General features: G+C 37.7%; 1 protein-coding gene across 2 annotated transcripts; it reads right to left on the reverse strand.

The window, feature by feature from the left end:
* Positions 1–733: 733 nt before the first annotated feature.
* Positions 734–17641, reverse strand: PIG-V (phosphatidylinositol glycan anchor biosynthesis class V). Of its 2 annotated transcripts, XR_015837427.1 has the most exons (3): positions 17613–17641; positions 4220–4404; positions 734–3882 (listed from the first exon to the last, which is right to left on the reverse strand). XR_015837427.1 is itself a non-coding variant. In XM_088258895.1 (2 exons), the coding sequence occupies exon 2, from the start codon at positions 3799–3801 to the stop codon at positions 2191–2193; it is 1611 nt and encodes a 536-aa protein (XP_088115021.1). In that variant the 5' UTR covers positions 3802–3882; positions 4220–4375; the 3' UTR covers positions 734–2190. The 2 variants fall into 2 exon arrangements, 1 of the variants encoding a protein (XP_088115021.1); XM_088258895.1 differs by lacking the exon at positions 17613–17641 and having other exon boundaries at positions 4220–4375.
* Positions 17642–17813: the final 172 nt, after the last annotated feature.

Below are 17813 nucleotides of genomic sequence, written 5' to 3' on the forward strand. Positions count from 1 at the left end.
TGTAAGTTTACACAGCGAAGCATGAAGAATATGAAAATATGTTACAATAATTAATACAGAGCTCTCATGAAGCCACTGTATACTGTAGTGCGAGTGGTATGTTTGCTTCAGCACACCTACCACATTGGGATGGGCTATTAAGGCACCGAGTGCCAGGCTTCCGGGAGAGGCTTATGAAGAGCTCCAACCTCATCATAAAGCTGCTTGTGGAGCACAGATGGACATGTGGCAGCACTGGAGTACAAAGCTGCGTTTGCCAGCGAGCTGATCTTACTAATTTTTTTTTTACATTTATTTAAATCACAATTTTAAACATATTTAAAAAAAATGCAGAGACCCACCAAGCTACCTTGTGTGTCTTGTCAGTGGAGTTCTTTTTTAATACATTTTTATAGTTTTTAACCTAATATACACACAAAAAAGAGAAAAATTAAGAATATAAACATTTTACAATTTTCATAAAATTAACCCTTGATCATTTACCCATTCCTTTATTCCATATTTTATTTTGACCTCTAACATCCGTTGGCAATATCTCTACACAATTTTTCACCGTTAATTTTTGTTAATTATTTTAATTTCATTTTATAATACTATAGTTGTAAAACATATATGGCTGACTAAGTACATATTGCACCCATCATTTAGTCAAGCTGGAATAAAGATTTAAAAAAAATAATATGTATCATAATGTTTTTGCAGCGGATTCAGTCTGCTTGTTTATGAGGTTTTTTATTTTGAATTTTGTGGATTAAAAAAAAACAAATTAATCATGATTTCCAGACTAAATTTTTTTTCTTTTTTCATTGATTGATTCCGCAGTCAAATGAAATCAAATATTTTTTTCTTGTGGGCTGGTTATCTTCTGTATAACGCCAGCCAATCAATAGTCTTAGTAACATACACCATTGGGTGCAGATAAAGAGATCTGCAGTTACTCGTATTCAAGTTTTAAGTTTTGTACTGAAATTTCTTGGTGGTACTGCATTTTGAACAATAAAACAACTGTATAGGTTTTTTTTCCATTTTTATTGAATTGGTCACTGGTGTGGTGCATGCCTCGTTCGGCCATGACGAACTATAGACGGCCGTGCAATTGTGAACAGCATGACATCACCATGCCTTTAAAAGTAGTGACGACGCAAGGTAGATCCTCTTTTCGTCCCAAGCCACCGGAGCGACCTGACCAACCTTCAGTTGCCCATTTACCGCGTACAAAATTTGTAACATTTAAATAATCTTTTGTGAATATAAATCTAGTGTAAAATCTGTAATACTTAAGTTATTTGTAAAAAAAATCTTTGGTGAAAATAAACGCGAATCATTCAAGTAAGTTTAATTATTTATTATTTTATCCATTTAATATAAAATGCGAATTTCCTATAAAAAAAACTTCTGAGGAGATAGTGGAAACGTGGATGGCCATAATCAGTGCAAAACGCACACTTCCCCACATTGGGTAAACACGCTTCCACATTGGTCAAATATAATAAAAGTGGAAAAATTGTTGTTTTATTTTGTATTTAAGTGACTGGTATGAGCGAGGGTTTTTAATTTGAATAAAAACACATTGTTTGTCGCATTGTTTATAGTATCAATAAAACTTACATATTAAATATCACAAAATTATGATGAACACAAAAAGTTTCGGAACAATGTAACAATATAACAGGTAATTGAAAATTCTTACTCGATATGATATGAATTTAGGTAAATAGTGAAATGTTCCAATTGAGTCCCAAGATTTTTAACAAACTATTAACAATGTAAGGTTCGTCTCAGTATGGACTTTATAGAGTTTCCCAGTGAGTGGATTCTGCAGTTATCAGTTGTACAATGACGGTGACTAGAGCTTAAACTGTACATTACTTCCACACTGAGAAATCACTCTTACGACAAAGTAACAAGAATACATAATTATTGTGCATTAGAATGACTGTTTGTACTATACAACTTAAAGCACCTTCATGCGCGCACTGTGTGTCAAGTTTAAGGAAGTGAATGCCTATGTATGTATCTACAGGTTTAAAATGTCTATCCTAATGAAATGGTAAGGCTTTGGTATTTTGCTAATAAATAGTTATAAAATCACAAAGCTCATCTTGGCTTCTATAAAATTGCATTGTTACCAATTATTTCTAAGGCTACCATCGTTCTAATTGACTTGACTTCCGACATTCGGACATAACTTCATGTCCAGGGATAAAAGTTGCAGAAACAAACGGTTCCTATGAAGTAATAACCGAGGAAGTATAATTTAGTCAGTTTGAAACTCACATCTGGGAAGTTTTTGGACAAAACAAATGTTTTCCATTTGCTACACATATTATCGATTCCCTCCAAATTTGCGATAGTGAAGTAATCCCCCGATATTCTACCCGAGGTACCTATCTTCCTGAAGTGTTCGTTTATGTGATTCTGTTCCGCCATTTTGGACGGGGTGGCCTTAATTCCTAATGCCATGAACCAATACAGCAACGGACTAGCGGATGCTAACATTCTCGTAGTAACTTGTACATGAACAAACAATAGGCAGAATATGGCCAATGACAGGCCGTGAATGATGTAAACAAACATATCGGGGTCGTAGGAGTATGTGCTATTGATCTTACTAGACCGTATACTTCTGGATCCTGCGCTATCGTAACTCACGGTTCTCTGAAATCTGGCTACGGATATTCCTAGTTTGACAGAGTGTTTGAAATGCTGACGAAGAAATTGGTAGCAGTTGGAAAACACGATATAAAGGATGGGCATCGCGAGCAAGAAGTTGGGTATCTGTTTCCAGTGGTAATACTTGAGAAATCCCACATTCCAGTAATGGTGTTGCACATAGGAGTAAGCGACGGGAACAGAACTGTTGCACCATTCGCTTTTAGCCTGCCCGGGAAGTATCCACTCTCCTTCCACCAAATATTGAGGTAAATTATGCTCGTGGGGAATACAGAACTTGATATAATTGTATATTTGAATGAGGAGAAATGGTAATACACTTATGACCAACGTCAAGACCAAAGCCATGATAGATGCCACTAATGGCCATGACAGTAACGGAGTCAAGACTCTGTATTTTAATGTTCTATATCGATGAAATATTTCTGGAAGGGTTTTTTCGATCACATTTTTAAAGCTTGCGTATAATATAAAACCTAAGTTAAGAATACCATTGGACCTAGTTACTAGAGATAGACCTATCGGAATGCTACTGAGAATGTGGATGTTGGTGAAGCGTAGGGTTTCCGGCTCGGTACATTTCAGCATTCCTTGGAAGCTCAGCCACGCGAACAGACTCTCCGAGTACGGCGCCGTGAAGAATATGCTACCCGGGTTGATGCAGTACAAAATGCACGCTTTGTAAGCTAAACTTTCACTTTTCAACACTTTATAACTGAGTTTGTGAAGCGCATCAGCCGATTTGACAAAGTAAATAACGTTTAGTACGGTGGCGGAAATGATCAAAAGGCTATGAAAGTTGAGTACGCTTCCGATAATATAGGATAATATATTAGCTAGATACCTTACAGTCAAAGGGAAGAGAGGGAAGAACGCTAAACAGTTCTCGTAAGTGTACCCGTACTGGGATATATGGAGGAAGTACTGCGCGTCCCATCTCTTGAGTCCTCCCAGCAAGATGTCCACGGAGCGATCGAGCCATGACACGCTGATCTCTGGGTCCACGGGACTTATGAACACGTGCGCATTGTGGTCTGGCACAAATAGATTGAAAACTATTTGTATACAGATTATACCCAATCTGCTGATGAAAGCAAACCAAAGTATCTTTTGTCGAGGTGTAAACATTCTTCTTTCTTCTGGAATTATTTCATCTTTGTCAGTTTACGGTCAAAATCCATAACTATTGAATATGGCTATGGCATCTTTCTATAATAAAAAAATGAAAATTTATAATTATATTACACATTTATTTTCTGACTACCCTAGACATGTTACTCATACCCTGAAATATTTTATAAGTTCGATTTTTTTAAATAATTAACACGAGTAAAAAATAGCCTTTTGCATAATAATAATAATAATAATAATCTTGGATGATTTATATAGCGCCATTTTCGTAAAAAACTACCTCAAGGGCGCTTATACAGGTATGGATAACTATCGGCATGCTGAAATTAACCCGTATTTATGACTCTTTTCAAAGTAAAGATTCGTAAACAATATGATTTTTTGCATAGTTATAGAATATAAAATGCTTAGTTACCTTCAATAGTATGCGCCAAATCCAAACATTGTACCAGGGTTCAGAAATATCGGTTAAATTATTGAGCGTTCACGTCACAACCTTTATTACAATCATAATTCACGATCTCACTTTCGATAACGATTTATCACAACCCTTTTCCATCGATTAAAAAGTAAAACAAAAACCTGCCAAAATGCCCCATGCTGGTCACTCACGACGAGGAAAATAGTAGATTTTGTTACATTTTCTCTGGTTTTGTAACGTTCAAGTACGAAATTTGGAAAGACGAAAGATTTCACTGCCAACCTGGCGATATGACGCGAAATCATTAGTATAACAACACTCTACTTATTCGGGATCACTATTTGGACATAGAGAAGGGGTTTGATCGATAATTTCGGAGGGAAATCATCCTGACGGCTACGTTCTGGAGAGATAATGGGGGGGGAATCGCCATTGATCGTTCTCGCGGGGCGGCGAATACAAATTCCGGGAACTCGATTATCCGCGGAAAAGGAAGCCTCGTGTACCGTGTTACCTCGCTATGTACAATATATTAATATCGCGCTTGTTAAGTTCTAATCTGAATGAATTTAATCTTTGTTTATTTGAGCCCGGAGGAAGTATGCATCGAATTAAATACAATTACAATCAATATAAAGGTAAAAGGGGGAAGGATAATTAAAACTTGAATTTTTCATGTACCTGGTTTAATCGATTACGTAGACATATTATTAAAATGACTTACCCTAGATTACAACACTTAGAAAATAGCTTATACTAAACGAAAGGTCCTCAACACAGTCCAAAGTTCACTTTTCTAGCTCATGTCTTGTTCACAGATTCACTTAACGAAACACCGTAACGAAGATTGAGATTGTTCCACAGTTATGAGCCATGAACGGCTCCGGGGTTGTGGAATCCCGTTGGGCGTGACGGCCACAGGTTGTAGGCTGGGCGGTCTTCGAGGGGCAGGAATCTGGTGTTCCTGGAGGGGCAGGAATCTAGTGTTCCTGGGTGGACGGCGGACGTCCTAGATGAGCAGTTCCTTCGCTGTTGGAAGGAATCTGGCGTTCCTCGATGTGAAGGATGAGGGATGAGGCATCTTCGCGGCTGGAAGATGGCCTTGTAGCGCTGGCTACATAGTGTCTTGGAGAAATGAACACTTTTCACTTCACACGATTTCTCCTCGCGGCTGAGCACTTAGCTGATGAAGTGCCGAGTTTGGGCTCGGGCCGAGCGCAACGGCGTGCGCGTTCGACCTGCGCGGTCGGGGATTTTTCGTCGACTGGGGTGAGGCGTCTTCAGCTCGCGTCCTACCCCTACTGTTGCTAGAGCAAGAGGGTCGTATTACCCCTCTCGCTTACTCCTTACCCTAGTTAACTTAAGAATAATCTTATCGTAGCTTACTTACTATAATCTTAAACCCATATCTGCTCCCTAGGTGGAGCATACGGTGTCCACAACTACTCGTTAATAGTAACCGAGTTATAGACTTACAAATAATTAAAAGTTAACAAAACTAATTATATCATGACTTATTATTAACTAACTGATTCTTAATTAACTGATTATAATAACTAGATTAACTTATAATTATTACATAAAATAATGAATTAATAGAGACTCCTTTCAGAGTAGTGGTTGACGCGTTTGTCAACCACTCGAAGTTCAGGTTCGATTCCTGACAAGGTTGATTTTAATGTAAAGTTTAATTTTCAATTTTAATTGCTATTTCAAGTTTCCTAAATGGAACTTAGAGCGTGATGTATATATTTTATTATTTATTCATCCATATGTATTGCCAGTACATACGGGAGTGCCTTATGGACGCGTACAAGGAAAGATGGCGGAAATTAGACAAGGTAGTGTGGCGTTCTATCCTCTCTCTGCCTTCCACTCCCGAGAGGCGGCGCGAGGGTAGTTACAAAGGCGGCATAATATTTATGATCGTAGCCTTGGGTCCGTGGGTCGGCCCGTTTTTAACGACCCTAGACGCGGACGACGAAATGCATTATTGCTAAATTGCCGAAATTCCCTAATTGCTGTTCTTACCCATCGTAAACATTGATGGTCTGTTATCATTGTTCCGAAGCAAAGTTCTTTTACAATTCGAAATAATAAAATATATTTTTCTAAAGAAAGGTTAGGCTTTGAAGAAACCCGCCGTCGTTTTATTATTATTATTTTTTTTTTTGTCTGATAACGAACAAATGATCTATCTGCGCGCCTAGAAGTGAAATTTTTAATGGGAAGAAAAACGATTTTTAATGTAATATTTTAAACACCCAGATTATGCAATATATCAATCGCCACCCCTTGGAATGTTTAAAATATACATTAGAGAAAGGAATTGATTAGAGTAGTTAGAGATTAGGTAATGCGATTGTTTAATTATTATTGGAAAAATTTAGATATTTTTTTTAATAGTGATTTTCTTTTTTCCTCCTTTTGAAATTTCGAACCAACCTCTTGGCGAATAATTTACCAATCGGCAGGTTCCCTGTTTTAATGACTAAATCCGAGTTAATCTTCTCGATAACAATATGAAAATTCGCATTTGTTTTGTCACTGAGAAAACTAACGATAATTATCAAAAATATAAGCATCTTTTCAAGTCGTTGTGATTAGGTACATGAAACAATTCCGTTTAAAATTACCTTCCGTTGATAAAAATAATATGGGATTTTAAGAATCTATAAAATAATTTATTCTTCAAAACGTAATTCATGCAATAATGATTTAAAACTTTAACCTATTTCGATATCTCTTTATCAAAACATTATGTAACCATAATTAAGTTGTATCGTTTTTCAATAATTACGACATAGAATCGCGATTTTACAAATGGAAATTATTCGATCGAGGGGGAAAAAAATTACTAATTCTATCGTTTCTATTTAACTATATTGTGCGATTTTTGGAGAATATGAAAGCCGTTGTACTCTCGCTTGAGTAAAACATTACGTAAACATAATTTGCTATCGTCAACTCGTGAAAATTACAATTATAATCGCATATTACATTAAGAATTTAATTAAGGGCGCCAGGATATTTTTGAATAAAAATAGCCAAAATTCGGGTGCAAGAGATTGTCATTGAATGCGAAAGAAATGTGATGCATAAAATTTAAGAGGATCGGGCATAATTAAGAAAATAAGATCGTACTTATAATATTAATTTGGCTAGTCGAAGGAGCATTGAGACGAGAAAATTTTTATATGTTTCAGGGCATGAGTAAGAAAAATCGCACTTGATTTTTCCGATTTTATTGGTTTTGCTAGAGGGCGCAAAACTAATCAAATCGCGCCCCACGTGCGGGCGACAATTAACAACACTCTACTTATTCGGGATCACTATTTGGACATAGAGAAGGGGTTTGATCGATAATTTCGGAGGGAAATCATCCTGACGGCTACGTTCTGGAGAGATAATGGGGGGGGAATCGCCATTGATCGTTCTCGCGGGGCGGCGAATACAAATTCCGGGAACTCGATTATCCGCGGAAAAGGAAGCCTCGTGTACCGTGTTACCTCGCTATGTACAATATATTAATATCGCGCTTGTTAAGTTCTAATCTGAATGAATTTAATCTTTGTTTATTTGAGCCCGGAGGAAGTATGCATCGAATTAAATACAATTACAATCAATATAAAGGTAAAAGGGGGAAGGATAATTAAAACTTGAATTTTTCATGTACCTGGTTTAATCGATTACGTAGACATATTATTAAAATGACTTACCCTAGATTACAACACTTAGAAAATAGCTTATACTAAACGAAAGGTCCTCAACACAGTCCAAAGTTCACTTTTCTAGCTCATGTCTTGTTCACAGATTCACTTAACGAAACACCGTAACGAAGATTGAGATTGTTCCACAGTTATGAGCCATGAACGGCTCCGGGGTTGTGGAATCCCGTTGGGCGTGACGGCCACAGGTTGTAGGCTGGGCGGTCTTCGAGGGGCAGGAATCTGGTGTTCCTGGAGGGGCAGGAATCTAGTGTTCCTGGGTGGACGGCGGACGTCCTAGATGAGCAGTTCCTTCGCTGTTGGAAGGAATCTGGCGTTCCTCGATGTGAAGGATGAGGGATGAGGCATCTTCGCGGCTGGAAGATGGCCTTGTAGCGCTGGCTACATAGTGTCTTGGAGAAATGAACACTTTTCACTTCACACGATTTCTCCTCGCGGCTGAGCACTTAGCTGATGAAGTGCCGAGTTTGGGCTCGGGCCGAGCGCAACGGCGTGCGCGTTCGACCTGCGCGGTCGGGGATTTTTCGTCGACTGGGGTGAGGCGTCTTCAGCTCGCGTCCTACCCCTACTGTTGCTAGAGCAAGAGGGTCGTATTACCCCTCTCGCTTACTCCTTACCCTAGTTAACTTAAGAATAATCTTATCGTAGCTTACTTACTATAATCTTAAACCCATATCTGCTCCCTAGGTGGAGCATACGGTGTCCACAACTACTCGTTAATAGTAACCGAGTTATAGACTTACAAATAATTAAAAGTTAACAAAACTAATTATATCATGACTTATTATTAACTAACTGATTCTTAATTAACTGATTATAATAACTAGATTAACTTATAATTATTACATAAAATAATGAATTAATAGAGACTCCTTTCAGAGTAGTGGTTGACGCGTTTGTCAACCACTCGAAGTTCAGGTTCGATTCCTGACAAGGTTGATTTTAATGTAAAGTTTAATTTTCAATTTTAATTGCTATTTCAAGTTTCCTAAATGGAACTTAGAGCGTGATGTATATATTTTATTATTTATTCATCCATATGTATTGCCAGTACATACGGGAGTGCCTTATGGACGCGTACAAGGAAAGATGGCGGAAATTAGACAAGGTAGTGTGGCGTTCTATCCTCTCTCTGCCTTCCACTCCCGAGAGGCGGCGCGAGGGTAGTTACAAAGGCGGCATAATATTTATGATCGTAGCCTTGGGTCCGTGGGTCGGCCCGTTTTTAACGACCCTAGACGCGGACGACGAAATGCATTATTGCTAAATTGCCGAAATTCCCTAATTGCTGTTCTTACCCATCGTAAACATTGATGGTCTGTTATCATTGTTCCGAAGCAAAGTTCTTTTACAATTCGAAATAATAAAATATATTTTTCTAAAGAAAGGTTAGGCTTTGAAGAAACCCGCCGTCGTTTTATTATTATTATTTTTTTTTTTGTCTGATAACGAACAAATGATCTATCTGCGCGCCTAGAAGTGAAATTTTTAATGGGAAGAAAAACGATTTTTAATGTAATATTTTAAACACCCAGATTATGCAATATATCAAGTATATAATGTTTGTATATAAGCTTCGTTCGAGTCTGGCCGGGCGGCCGTTATGAATTCATTGCACAAACTAATTTATATAATTCATTGTAAACAATAAATGACAAGCCGGGTGATCTCGTGTTGAAAATAACTATTATATATTGGAAATGTGAGTACTTCATTATTGGTAAGGCGTTTCCTCTCATTCCGCCGTTTGCCAAACAGCTGTCAAACAAATTACGCAAGAAATTTGTCTCGACTGCTGCTCAAATAAGCGCTAATTAGAAGAAATATGTATTCTATAACCTCCGGAATGACCCCATCAACAGCATTGCAGGTAATCAACTGTTTTTGTTGTTGTTTTTCATGCCTGAAAAACTGTGCAATCTTCTTTGTGTGAAATGTCATTTTGACAGTCCGTTGACAGCGAGTCTGTTTTTATTATTGTTTTTATGTTATATTTTAGGTAAAGTACGGACAACCGGCATAGTTACAAGCACATTTATTGTCATATAATGTTATTTATTGCACTATATGCATATAAAATAAGATTCAACAAACACAAAAGATGTCATTCAAAAAATAGCTACAGCACGTGGCGTATAGATTTTGAAATGGTTTTCCAGTTTTACTTATACAGTTACAAATGTCAATTTACTAGTGGGTGCAATGCTTGGCCATGTTTTGTTCACAAAGAAATAGGTATGGATGATAATTAATAAATAATATTGGATATATGATGTAAGAAGACCAGCCCGACGAAGCTTGCAATCGCAAAACCGGACTGGACTCTTTTGCTGACAAATTTCCAGCCCCCATCTGTGCTCCACGAGTAGTTTTATGATGAGGTTGGAACTCTTCATATCAACCCCTCCGAGAAGCCTGCCACTGTATACCTTATAAGACCATCTTAGTGTATACCGGTGTCTGATATCCTCACATCGGAGATCGCTTATTTTTCGAACATAAAAACTAATTCTGTAACTTTGTTACCTTTTCAGACTCTTGCAACTATTGGCAAATGACTTGTCGCGGCAGAAGGGTTCCATTTCCCCCATTGTGTTGGCGCTTTGGACAGTTTCATTTCCTAGCGCTGGATCAGAATATATAAACTACAGAGGACGATTCGGCATTGTTTTATTTGGATGTGTAGCCAGTAATTACTGTTTTAGTGTTTGCAGATATGTATAGGCAGATAGATGATATAACCATGAAACGTGTGTTATTGCACAATTTTCTTGGGAGTTATTCATCGTGACTAATATATGTATACTCTCCCCCCTGAAAATAAACATATTATGTTCTTAAATATGTTTTTATTTTGTTCATTAATGACCGAGATCCTTGAAAAATATCATCCTATCCCGCTCTCTGTGATCTTACAACATTGGCCTTAATTTTTTACAGAAATGCAATCTAAAGTAACTAACTGACCATCACGCCGCTTCCGCAGGGATAGGCAGAGAGAATAGAACACCACACCACGCTACTCTTGTCTTTGTACACATTCTTCTTTACGCATCCCCTCACACATCCTCCTCCCAACCCTTATCCGCACCCCAAAGGTGCATAGGGCACTGCATTATATAGAAGCAGTGTTATCTTGATCGTTAAATACACGAAGGAAAGGTGATCAGCCTTTCGCTTCAGGTACCAGTCCAGGGTCATATTAAATATATATTTGACTGAAAAATCAATAATATTTATTGCGACCCTCTTGGGAATCAAACCCGGGACCTCCAGCATGGTAGCCTAGAGCGCTAACCGCTACACTATGGAGGCGGACCTCATACATACCCGCCGATTATTCGGATTCCTGAATTGACCACTTTCAATTATTTTAAATACTTGATCATGCCAAGTTTTGCCCGGTCATCCTCTGCTCATGTTCCCAACAAGATTCGCCTCATAAATTTCTTTTACAGTCCTTTCTTCGCTGGTTCGTTTAGATCTTTTATAACTAACTAACTAACCATCACGCCGCTTCAGGCAGGGAGAATAGAACGCCACACCACTCTGTCTTTGCAAACATTCTTCGCCTCTTCCACGTTCATGCATCTCCTCATACATACCCGCCGATTACTACGACTCCTAACCTGACCACTTTCAAGTATTTAGCATACCTGATCGTGCCATGTTTTTCTTGGTCTTTCTCGGCATAAATTTGTTTTACCGTTCTTTCCTCACTCATTCGTTCCACATGTCCAAACCATCTCAACGCACCTTTCTTAATTTTATTGATAATGGTTATCTCCGCTTTGCATTCCTTCCTTATTTCACTATTCGAACATCTATCATACATCGTTTTGTCGCACATTCTTCTGAGAGATTGCATTTCGACTGCACTCAGTCTACTTTCATCCTTCTTTTGCCAACTCCATGTTTTACTTCCATACATTAGAGTTGGAACCAGGACTCCGTTGTGCACTGCCAGTTTAGCTTCCGCTGATAGGCTTTTATTTGCCATAACTGATATTATTAGAGGGTATTTCTTTTTCATCGAGAATTTTAATGACTTCCTTTAATCTGACTCTATCGAATGCTTTAGTAAGACCTACAAAGCAGAGGTAAGCTGTCTTATTGAACTCTATTGCTTTTTTAACTAATTTGTCTAACAACAAATGTGTTGAACTTATTTACGTCCGAGTTCACTCGGTTTCTCAGCGTCACATATTTAGCATATTCTTCTGGTGACGGTGAGCTTCTGTATTTCAGATGGCTTTTCTTCGGCGAGTTCCTTGACTTCATCAGTAAACCATTTTATCAATAATGATTATCTCAGCCTTGCATTCTTTCCTTCTTTCACCATTCGAACATCTATCATACATCTTTTTGCCTCACATACAAATAAAACTAACTAACTAACTAACCATCACGCCGCTTCCCCGCAGGGGTAGGCAGAGAGAATCGAACGCCACACCACTCTGTCTTTGCAAACATTCTTTGCCTCTTCTACATTCATGCATCTCCTCATACATACCCGACGATTATTACGACTCTTGACCCGGCCGCTTTCAAGTATTTGACATACCTGATTGTGCCAAGTTTTCCTCGGTCGTCCTCTGCTTCTTTTTCCAACTACATTCGCTCCATAAATTTGTTTAACCGTTCTTTCTTCACTCATACGCTCCACATGTCCAAACCATCTCAACACACCTTTCTTAATTAATAATGTAATAAATAATATATATAAATAATAAATAATGTATGTAAAAATAAAAATAATAGATCAACCTGGCTGAACGGTGATAATATGCGTGCATAGCCTATAAATAAAAAAAAGACATTCATAATAACAGCAATGGGGGCGCGAGATAGAGACAGGCATGAATATAGAAAGAGGTAGAAAGACATTCGCCGGAGCTAGCGGTTGAGTTCGGCTTCGTCCACAGAACCAAAGATCAATTAACGAACATCTATTTACTTATATTTCTTCTTTTTTTATGGCTATTCACCCTTCTAGCCAATGCGAGTTATTTTTTATTTATATATTATTATTTTACACTTTTTACAATTTAAAAAAGATAAATGTTTGAGTTTTTATTATTTACAAAAAAAAACTTCAATTTCATACTATTTCTGTGAGCCTGAGCGGCTCATTATTAGAAAGTGGTATGAAATTGTGGTAAAGTGGTTCGAACCGGAAAACTTTGATTAAAAAATCCGAGACACTAGCCACGGGACCACAACCCGATACGATTTGAATTGAAATCGTTTGTTTTCCTGTAATTGGGGTTAGCTTCATTGTTAAGTTGGTTTGTTTAGTTAGTTATTTTATAGTTAGTTTTTTTATTTTTGCTAGGTCATGCAACGACAATGAATCTGAAAGCTTCTGGATAGCCAGTTGCATCCAAATTATTAGCAGAAATAAAAATTATTACAAACAAGTTTGGGAGGTTAATAAGGTTGAGAGGTTAGTGGAAAACGGAATGCTAATGCTGGAGAGGTCTGAAAGGAAGCCGTCATTAAATGGGCACCCAATGAAATAAGATCTAGGTCTCCAATTAATGCCCTGCAAGTGCAGGCCTCTGACGCCCCCTCGGAATTATTAACTATCATTTTTTTAAATCAGAATATTATATTTTTTAGTCGAAAATTTTAAGATAAATTTACATGTCAAGTATTGTCTTCTCAATCCAATTCCATTTTCCACTAACATCCCAATCTCATCGACCTCCCCTAACAAACAAAATTAATTGAAAATCATTTGTAAATGTGTATGAAATATATAAAATAACTAACTAAACAAACCAACTTAACAATGAAGCTAACCCCAATTACAGGAAAACAAACGATTTCAATTCAAATCGTATCGGGTTGTGGTCCCGTGGCTAGTGTCTCGGATTTTTTAATCAAAGTTTTCCGGTTCGAACCACTTTACCACAATTTCATACCACTTTCTAATAATGAGCCGCTCAGGCTCACAGAAATAGTATGAAATTGAAGTTTTTTTTTTGTAAATAATAAAAACTCAAACATTTATCTTTTTTAAATTGTAAAAAGTGTAAAATAATAATATATAAATAAAAAATAACTCGCATTGGCTAGAAGGGTGAATAGCCATAAAAAAAGAAGAAATATAAGTAAATAGATGTTCGTTAATTGATCTTTGGTTCTGTGGACGAAGCCGAACTCAACCGCTAGCTCCGGCGAATGTCTTTCTACCTCTTTCTATATTCATGCCTGTCTCTATCTCGCGCCCCCATTGCTGTTATTATGAATGTCTTTTTTTTATTTATAGGCTATGCACGCATATTATCACCGTTCAGCCAGGTTGATCTATTATTTTTATTTTTACATACATTATTTATTATTTATATATATTATTTATTATTTATTACATTATTAATTAAGAAAGGTGTGTTGAGATGGTTTGGACATGTGGAGCGTATGAGTGAAGAAAGAACGGTTAAACAAATTTATGGAGCGAATGTAGTTGGAAAAAGAAGCAGAGGACGACCGAGGAAAACTTGGCACAATCAGGTATGTCAAATACTTGAAAGCGGCCGGGTCAAGAGTCGTAATAATCGTCGGGTATGTATGAGGAGATGCATGAATGTAGAAGAGGCAAAGAATGTTTGCAAAGACAGAGTGGTGTGGCGTTCGATTCTCTCTGCCTACCCCTGCGGGGAAGCGGCGTGATGGTTAGTTAGTTAGTTAGTTTTATTTGTATGTGAGGCAAAAAGATGTATGATAGATGTTCGAATGGTGAAAGAAGGAAAGAATGCAAGGCTGAGATAATCATTATTGATAAAATGGTTTACTGATGAAGTCAAGGAACTCGCCGAAGAAAAGCCATCTGAAATACAGAAGCTCACCGTCACCAGAAGAATATGCTAAATATGTGACGCTGAGAAACCGAGTGAACTCGGACGTAAATAAGTTCAACACATTTGTTGTTAGACAAATTAGTTAAAAAAGCAATAGAGTTCAATAAGACAGCTTACCTCTGCTTTGTAGGTCTTACTAAAGCATTCGATAGAGTCAGATTAAAGGAAGTCATTAAAATTCTCGATGAAAAAGAAATACCCTCTAATAATATCAGTTATGGCAAATAAAAGCCTATCAGCGGAAGCTAAACTGGCAGTGCACAACGGAGTCCTGGTTCCAACTCTAATGTATGGAAGTAAAACATGGAGTTGGCAAAAGAAGGATGAAAGTAGACTGAGTGCAGTCGAAATGCAATCTCTCAGAAGAATGTGCGACAAAACGATGTATGATAGATGTTCGAATAGTGAAATAAGGAAGGAATGCAAAGCGGAGATAACCATTATCAATAAAATTAAGAAAGGTGCGTTGAGATGGTTTGGACATGTGGAACGAATGAGTGAGGAAAGAACGGTAAAACAAATTTATGCCGAGAAAGACCAAGAAAAACATGGCACGATCAGGTATGCTAAATACTTGAAAGTGGTCAGGTTAGGAGTCGTAGTAATCGGCGGGTATGTATGAGGAGATGCATGAACGTGGAAGAGGCGAAGAATGTTTGCAAAGACAGAGTGGTGTGGCGTTCTATTCTCCCTGCCTGAAGCGGCGTGATGGTTAGTTAGTTAGTTATAAAAGATCTAAACGAACCAGCGAAGAAAGGACTGTAAAAGAAATTTATGAGGCGAATCTTGTTGGGAACATGAGCAGAGGATGACCGGGCAAAACTTGGCATGATCAAGTATTTAAAATAATTGAAAGTGGTCAATTCAGGAATCCGAATAATCGGCGGGTATGTATGAGGTCCGCCTCCATAGTGTAGCGGTTAGCGCTCTAGGCTACCATGCTGGAGGTCCCGGGTTTGATTCCCAAGAGGGTCGCAATAAATATTATTGATTTTTCAGTCAAATATATATTTAATATGACCCTGGACTGGTACCTGAAGCGAAAGGCTGATCACCTTTCCTTCGTGTATTTAACGATCAAGATAACACTGCTTCTATATAATGCAGTGCCCTATGCACCTTTGGGGTGCGGATAAGGGTTGGGAGGAGGATGTGTGAGGGGATGCGTAAAGAAGAATGTGTACAAAGACAAGAGTAGCGTGGTGTGGTGTTCTATTCTCTCTGCCTATCCCTGCGGAAGCGGCGTGATGGTCAGTTAGTTACTTTAGATTGCATTTCTGTAAAAAATTAAGGCCAATGTTGTAAGATCACAGAGAGCGGGATAGGATGATATTTTTCAAGGATCTCGGTCATTAATGAACAAAATAAAAACATATTTAAGAACATAATATGTTTATTTTCAGGGGGGAGAGTATACATATATTAGTCACGATGAATAACTCCCAAGAAAATTGTGCAATAACACACGTTTCATGGTTATATCATCTATCTGCCTATACATATCTGCAAACACTAAAACAGTAATTACTGGCTACACATCCAAATAAAACAATGCCGAATCGTCCTCTGTAGTTTATATATTCTGATCCAGCGCTAGGAAATGAAACTGTCCAAAGCGCCAACACAATGGGGGAAATGGAACCCTTCTGCCGCGACAAGTCATTTGCCAATAGTTGCAAGAGTCTGAAAAGGTAACAAAGTTACAGAATTAGTTTTTATGTTCGAAAAATAAGCGATCTCCGATGTGAGGATATCAGACACCGGTATACACTAAGATGGTCTTATAAGGTATACAGTGGCAGGCTTCTCGGAGGGGTTGATATGAAGAGTTCCAACCTCATCATAAAACTACTCGTGGAGCACAGATGGGGGCTGGAAATTTGTCAGCAAAAGAGTCCAGTCCGGTTTTGCGATTGCAAGCTTCGTCGGGCTGGTCTTCTTACATCATATATCCAATATTATTTATTAATTATCATCCATACCTATTTCTTTGTGAACAAAACATGGCCAAGCATTGCACCCACTAGTAAATTGACATTTGTAACTGTATAAGTAAAACTGGAAAACCATTTCAAAATCTATACGCCACGTGCTGTAGCTATTTTTTGAATGACATCTTTTGTGTTTGTTGAATCTTATTTTATATGCATATAGTGCAATAAATAACATTATATGACAATAAATGTGCTTGTAACTATGCCGGTTGTCCGTACTTTACCTAAAATATAACATAAAAACAATAATAAAAACAGACTCGCTGTCAACGGACTGTCAAAATGACATTTCACACAAAGAAGATTGCACAGTTTTTCAGGCATGAAAAACAACAACAAAAACAGTTGATTACCTGCAATGCTGTTGATGGGGTCATTCCGGAGGTTATAGAATACATATTTCTTCTAATTAGCGCTTATTTGAGCAGCAGTCGAGACAAATTTCTTGCGTAATTTGTTTGACAGCTGTTTGGCAAACGGCGGAATGAGAGGAAACGCCTTACCAATAATGAAGTACTCACATTTCCAATATATAATAGTTATTTTCAACACGAGATCACCCGGCTTGTCATTTATTGTTTACAATGAATTATATAAATTAGTTTGTGCAATGAATTCATAACGGCCGCCCGGCCAGACTCGAACGAAGCTTATATACAAACATTATATACTAATGATTTCGCGTCATATCGCCAGGTTGGCAGTGAAATCTTTCGTCTTTCCAAATTTCGTACTTGAACGTTACAAAACCAGAGAAAATGTAACAAAATCTACTATTTTCCTCGTCGTGAGTGACCAGCACCAAAATTTATATTTTTCTATGGAAATTTTGACATAATTTTTTGCTTATTGAGCTCGGTCAAATAGGTACTCGAATGATCATTCTGGTCATGGTACTAGTACTAATGTGCCTATAATGATTTTTTTACAGGATGGGTGCACATCCGTATAGATGTATCTACCAAAACTTACTCCTGCTACTATGACCATCACGCTGTTTCCC

Source organism: Brachycentrus maculatus, unplaced genomic scaffold (assembly GCF_059751285.1).
Source record: "Brachycentrus maculatus isolate JH-2025_06_01 unplaced genomic scaffold, ASM5975128v1 h1tg000105l, whole genome shotgun sequence".
Classification (NCBI taxonomy): domain Eukaryota; kingdom Metazoa; phylum Arthropoda; class Insecta; order Trichoptera; family Brachycentridae; genus Brachycentrus; species Brachycentrus maculatus.